This window comes from Camelina sativa, unplaced genomic scaffold (assembly GCF_000633955.1).
Source record: "Camelina sativa cultivar DH55 unplaced genomic scaffold, Cs unpScaffold00626, whole genome shotgun sequence".
Taxonomy (NCBI): Eukaryota; Viridiplantae; Streptophyta; class Magnoliopsida; order Brassicales; family Brassicaceae; genus Camelina; species Camelina sativa.
In genome coordinates, this window is record NW_010921769.1 from 49,532 (window position 1) to 53,516 (window position 3,985).

At 37.5% G+C, this 3,985-nt stretch overlaps 1 protein-coding gene across 1 annotated transcript; it reads right to left on the reverse strand.

Moving 5' to 3' along the window:
• LOC109131592 lies at positions 1-1,867 on the reverse strand. The gene is made up of 3 exons (XM_019242738.1): positions 1,465-1,867; positions 1,114-1,374; positions 1-71 (listed from the first exon to the last, which is right to left on the reverse strand). Exons 1-3 carry the CDS (start codon positions 1,865-1,867, stop codon positions 1-3), a joined length of 735 nt encoding a protein of 244 aa, XP_019098283.1.
• Between the last annotated feature and the right edge of the window lie 2,118 nt (positions 1,868-3,985).

Below are 3,985 nucleotides of genomic sequence, written 5' to 3' on the forward strand. Positions count from 1 at the left end.
TCAACTAGAGCAGGCGGAGGATGCGACGGATTGTAGTGGACTTCTTGAGAAGGAGTCGGGTTCACTGTAGTCTGCGGTGGGTGAGTGTAGGAGTTGTGAAAAAGCTGTTGAGACGGAGGATGCGACGGATTGTAGTGGACTTCTTGAGAAGGGGTCGGGTTCACTGTAGGCTGCGGTGGGTGAGTGTAGGAGTTCTGAAAAAGCTGTTGAGGCGGAGGATAGTTCCGGATCTGGGCCGCCGATGACTGTCGTTGTACTTCAGGCGTCTGCAGCGGAGGAGGAGATTGGACTGCCGGCGTGAAGTTGTACTGATTGGGTAGACTGTGCGGCCGTTTATTTGGTGTTGACGCTCCGACTCTCTGAGAAACGTAAGGAGCAGCAGGTTTCCTCTTCCTTCCTCCTCGATTAGGCATCGTTTGAGAGATGATGGGAATGATTAGGATTACAGATTTGGGGGAATCGAGAGGAAGAAGAGAAGGATTAGGGTTTAGATTTGGGGGATCGAGAGGAAGAAGAGAAGGATTAGGGTTACAGATTGGGAGATTGAGAGGAAGAAGATGCGGATTAGGGTTAAGATATGGAAGAATCGAGAGGAGTCGAAGGCTGCGAGTGGAAGAAGATAATGGATTAGTGTATGTTAGGGTTTAGTTAGGGATAATGGGCTTGGGTTTAGTTAGGATTAGTTTATGTTTAATTAGGCCCAAATTTTAATCTAAGCCCAAATTTTAAAAGTTTAATTACAATTTTAATTAACCAAATTTATTTATAAAACACTGATTATTTTTAATTACTATTTTAATTAACCAAATTTTAATTTCAATTTTAATTAACCAAATTTATTTAATTACAATTTTAATTAACCAAATTTTAAAATTTTAATTACAAGTTATTTATATAACCAAATTTATTACACAATAATACTACACAATAATATTACACAATAATATTACATAATAATATTACACAATAATATTACACAATAATATTACACAATAATACACAAATATTACACAGTAAAAAGACAAAAATTAAAAAATAAATACATAGTAATTTTGCCAAATAATTATTGTTCTTCGTCTTCTTGTTCTTCATCATCAGAAGACGATAAATTACACTGGAATTCATCTTCTGGATCCGCATCTCCAACATCGTAATCAAGGTTTATTGGATTAGCATCTGCTACCAAATTGTCGACTATGAGATCTTCAACTGTAGTCATCAATACAGCATCATCATTTTCTGTTTGCAACAGAGTCGGTTCATTGTTTTCATATTCTCCTGAAATGTTTCCCCTCGGATTTACTTTCAGAACACTTAGCCACTCTCGCTTTGGTTTCTTTGTGTATGGATACGGAATATAGCAAACTTGATCCGCTTGAGATGCTGTTTGCACAAAATCGCAATTTAGTATGGATAGTTACATTAAATAAACTTATATATAAATTCTATACAAGTCTTACGTACCTAAAATGAATGGCTCATATTTGTTGTATTTTCTCGAAGAGTTCACGTCAACAACGCCACTATTGCTCTTCCGAGTCCCTCTACCAATGACAGGATCATACCACTTACACTTAAAAAGTGTGATTCTCAAATTGGTCATCCCTTCGTACTCAAGTTCTATGATATCAGTTAAGTTCCCATAGAAATCTGCACCATCAGATGCATCAGTGTAATTTTCACCTTTAACACATACACCATAGTTACATGTCTTCCGTCCAGCGCCGTGATTCTGCGTATGAAACACATAGCCTCTTGTAAAGTATATTGGCCAAGTTTTGACCTTGTGTAAAGGTCCATGCACTATCTCTTGAACCCAAGTAGGAAATGGATTTGTGGCGTTCCAGTATATAACCTGCGTATACATATAAATATTATATATCAATGATATAATTAAATAAATGCATAATCAGAGTCGGTTACATGGGTTCGAGTATACTTACATAATCTTTCACCCACACATGATATTCTTCAGCTCTTTTCGTGGACAGTTCTTTTTCGGTTAATTCAGGATATTTGGTAGAAAGAAAATCCTCGAACATACTAAGAAAATTAAATATATTTAATATATATGAGAAATATTTGTGGAGTCTATATATTTGCGAGTCTATATTATATACCTCTCAATTGGTTGAAAATATTCACAATTCCGTAAAACATATGCATGTGCGCACTGATAGTCTCTCTCTGAAAGCCATACTTCATGCATTTCCCCACTTGGGCGACCGACATGAGTAAATATATTAGGGACTCCAGGGACATGATATATTGGGACTTCACCTTCATAGAATCTTGTTAACCTGATCAAATAAGATAATTAAAAATAATTCAAATTAAGTATAAATTTTAATTTCATTTAATTATACCTTGATTTTGTTTGTATATGATCGGCAAAGTAGTGCTCAGAGAAGTAAGCAATCTCGTCATTGATATAGGACTCAACGATTGATCCAGCCGCATATCTTTTGTTCTTCGCTTTTCCTTTCAACTTTTTGAAAAATCTTTCAAAAGGATACATCCACCTATATTGGACAGGGCCTCCCAATTCTGCCTCATATGGGAGATGTATAGGCAGGTGCTCCATCACATCAAAAAATGATGGTGGAAATATCTTCTCTAAGTTGCATAAGATCAAAACAATGTTATGTTTAAGAATTTGAACGCGACTTTTTTGCAAAGTTCTTGAGCATAAGTCCCTGAAAAATGCTCCAATCCCTGAAAATTTCATGTCTTAGGAAATTATATTTAAAAATATATACTACTAATTTAATTAAATAGGTAATCTGTACTACCTGATAATGCAAGGTGAACGTTCCGGTCTAGGAGTTCTGCGAAGATAAATGGAAGAAGTCGCTCCATAAAAACATGGCAATCATGACTCTTCATTCCTGAAAACTTGCCATTGATCAGATCAACACAACTAGCCAAGTCTGACGAATAACCATCTGGAAATTTCACCGCATGCTTGACACATTCCAATAAACTTGTTTTGGCTTCCTTTGTCAATGTATATGCTGGGAATGGAGCTTTACCCTTCCTATCAATATGTAAGTGTGGTCGAGAACAAAATTGTTCTATGTCCAATCTTGACATGATGTTATCTTTAGATTTACCCTGTACACTCATAAGAGTATACAAGATGTTGTCCACAAAATTCTTCTCGGTATGCATCACATCAATATTATGTCGGAGATTGAGGTCCTTCCAATAAGGTAGCGACCATAATATGCTTTCTTTGTGCCAATTATGTTCCTTTCCATAGCCTGGCATCTTCTTTTCATGACCGTTACCACCGACTTCCCTGGTTTTTGGTGGATTTACATCTTTCAAACGCTCGTAATAAACTTGCTCACCAGTTAAAGACTGCGGTGGATAGTCGTTAGAAGCGTCTCTTCCCTTCAGGAAATCTTTTTTGTTCTTCCTTAATTGATGACCATGAGGCAGGAATCTTCGGTGACAATCAAACCAACATGTCTTCCTTCCTTTGGGTAGATAAAACGACTTTGTACTTTCCATGCAAATTGGACAAGATAATTTACCGTGGGTGGTCCATCCCGATAACATGCTATACGCCGGAAAGTCGCTTATCGTCCACATTAGCACTGCTTTTAGATTGAAGTTTTGATTCAAAGACACATCGTATGCATCGACTCCAATAGACCACAACTCTTTTAACTCCTCAATAAGAGGTTGTAGGAAGATATCGAGGCTAGCTCGCGGATGATTTGGCCCAGAATTCAGAATTGTAAGAAACAAGTACTCCGTATTCATGCACATACCAGGGGGTAAATTATATGGAGTCAAGATCACAGGCCACAGTGAATGATTACGAGACATGCCAAATGGATTGAACCCATTGGTACATAATCCAAGGTAGACGTTACGGGGTTCTTCCGCAAACCGAGGGTTAAGCTCTTGGAAATATCTCCACTCCCCCGCATCAGAAGGATAATTCATTTCTCCCTCTTTTGATTGGTGCTCTGCA